This window comes from Austrofundulus limnaeus, unplaced genomic scaffold (assembly GCF_001266775.1).
Source record: "Austrofundulus limnaeus strain Quisiro unplaced genomic scaffold, Austrofundulus_limnaeus-1.0 Scaffold1264, whole genome shotgun sequence".
Lineage (NCBI taxonomy): Eukaryota > Metazoa > Chordata > Actinopteri > Cyprinodontiformes > Rivulidae > Austrofundulus > Austrofundulus limnaeus.
Window position 1 is genome coordinate 19,690 of NW_013953666.1, and position 2,141 is coordinate 21,830.

Genomic DNA, 2,141 nt, shown 5'->3' on the forward strand with positions numbered 1-2,141 from the left:
GGCATCTCAGTAATCCAGGTAAAAAATCAAACAGAAAACTAATTGTATAGGTCTTCTGGACGGGTTCTTCTCTAATGAAATGTTTCGTCTCTCCTCCAAGAGACTTCTTCAGTCTGAGAGTTTCAGGCAAAATTCAGGCTTTTAAGCACTGCCTCCATGTGACTGATACTCACATCACATGGCTATCATTTCAGTTGTCCCCCTCCTACAGTGCTGCTATTGCCAGTATCACTCCACCCCCTGTTTACAATTGGTGTTAATTAGGTGTCAACGATAGCCACCATGTTATGTGAGTATCAGTCACAAGGAGGCAGTGCTTAAAAGCCTGAATTTTGCCTGAAACTCTCAGACTGAAGAAGTCTCTTGGAGGAGAGACGAAACATTTCATTAGAGAAGAACCCGTCCAGAAGACCTATACAATTTTTTTCTTTTTTGATTTTTTTACCTGGATTACTGAGATGCATCAGGACAATATCCAAAACAGTAAAAACTACAAGCAATTGAAGATAAAACTATGAAAGTGAAAATAAAATAGGTTTAAAAATTTGGCAAGTCAGAGATGTTTAAATATTATTTGTGGTAAGTACGAGGCATAATGTCGTATTTTTGTTGTTTTATTATCACTAATTTTACTCATATTATTATTTGTTGTATGAAGTTAAATTTGGTTCAGTTTCACTGTTTGCCTTGAAACCAGAAATTTTCAAACTCATAAGAAAACATGTTCAAATGCCCCTCAAGTTCACAGTCTCATGGCACGTGGGTAGTTTGTATGTATTTTTACACACTTTCACGCAACGTTCGTTTTGTTCTCTGTTCGACTTGTAAACAAACTTTAGATGCATTTCCTCCACTCACAAAGCTACAGCAGTGTTACTCGTGCCAGAAAGTAGGGAACTTAGAAGGTGCAGTTAATTGCATACATGTTTTGAACGCATTTTTGTCTCTGTAATGAATTAATCATAATTATTGCATTAAAGTCCCGGCCCTAATGACAAACTTATAAAATTTTAAATCATATTTTTGATGCATGAGTCAGATTTTTTCAGTTATTTCATTTTTAATATGCAGTCGAAAAACAATTGTAAAAAATGCTACGTTTAGAAAGGTTTACTCGTGTATTCAGTACATTGTTGATGTGTTACAGCAGACCTTCCCCATCTTTACCTGGTTAGAATCTGTCCCAATGTAGGAGTTTCTGGAACTGCAGTCCACTGGTGGAGTCTCTTGTCGATTTAAGTCCGTCATTTCAATACCCCCTCCAGGGTCCCTTTGTGAACAAACGTGTATATATATGAATTAAAAACAAGTTCTACATATCATGCTTCCAAAAAGTATTCATATCTCTGGAACTTTTCCACATTTTGTCACATTACACTACATGTAAATACCAGGAAATAAAAGCTGACATTCTGAACTTTTGTCTCATGCTCATCTTTTTGAGCTTAAACCCAAATGTCTTGAACAACAAAAACAAGGGAATTTGACTTGCTCTTCTAATATTTTTGGAAGTGACTGTAGCTGTGAGAAAAAATCCATAACCTGCCGAAGCCTTTTCATGGCAGAGCTTTAAACAAATTTCATTTTCTGTTAATAAAGAAAGTGTTATATTTTGGTCAAACCTGGTAAATGATAATATGTGCCATCTTGTGTGATATTGCGAGATCTTGTCAGACTTATTAGCGCTAGGAGTATGTGTTGTTAAGAACACTCAGCTACTACTGCTACACACACACACACACACACACACACACACACACACACACGTGCGCACCCCACCCCCCCACGTGACAAACACGGACTTTAAACGTGGTTTTATAACATTCACACTGGCGAGGTGGATGCGCCCTGCGCGTGTATCCAAAGCTTTTGCTGTCCTGCTGTTCTTATCGGGTAGGGGTCTGTCAGGGAGGGGTCTGTGGGTCAGGGTCGTCTGAGGAGGAAGCAGATGAATGGAGTTGCGCACGGGAACTTTTATTTAAGATTTACAGTGGTTTGCAAAAGTATTCATACCCCTTGAACTTTCCCATATTTTGTCACATTACAACCACAAACATAAACGTATATAACGTCGCACTTTTCAGTTTTTTATTTGTAAAAAATGTTTTGATTCATGTAAAATTTTGCTTCCACTTCACAAT

The 2,141-nt window shown here is 37.7% G+C and overlaps 1 protein-coding gene across 1 annotated transcript in view; it reads right to left on the reverse strand.

Moving 5' to 3' along the window:
- pcnx1 (pecanex 1) overlaps positions 1-2,141 on the reverse strand; it is a gene marked incomplete at its 3' end in the record, with an annotated part of 24,953 nt that overhangs the window by 15,738 nt on the left and 7,074 nt on the right. The window contains 1 exon segment of the mRNA XM_014031509.1: positions 1,168-1,270. Coding sequence (XP_013886963.1) covers positions 1,168-1,270 — 103 coding nt within the window.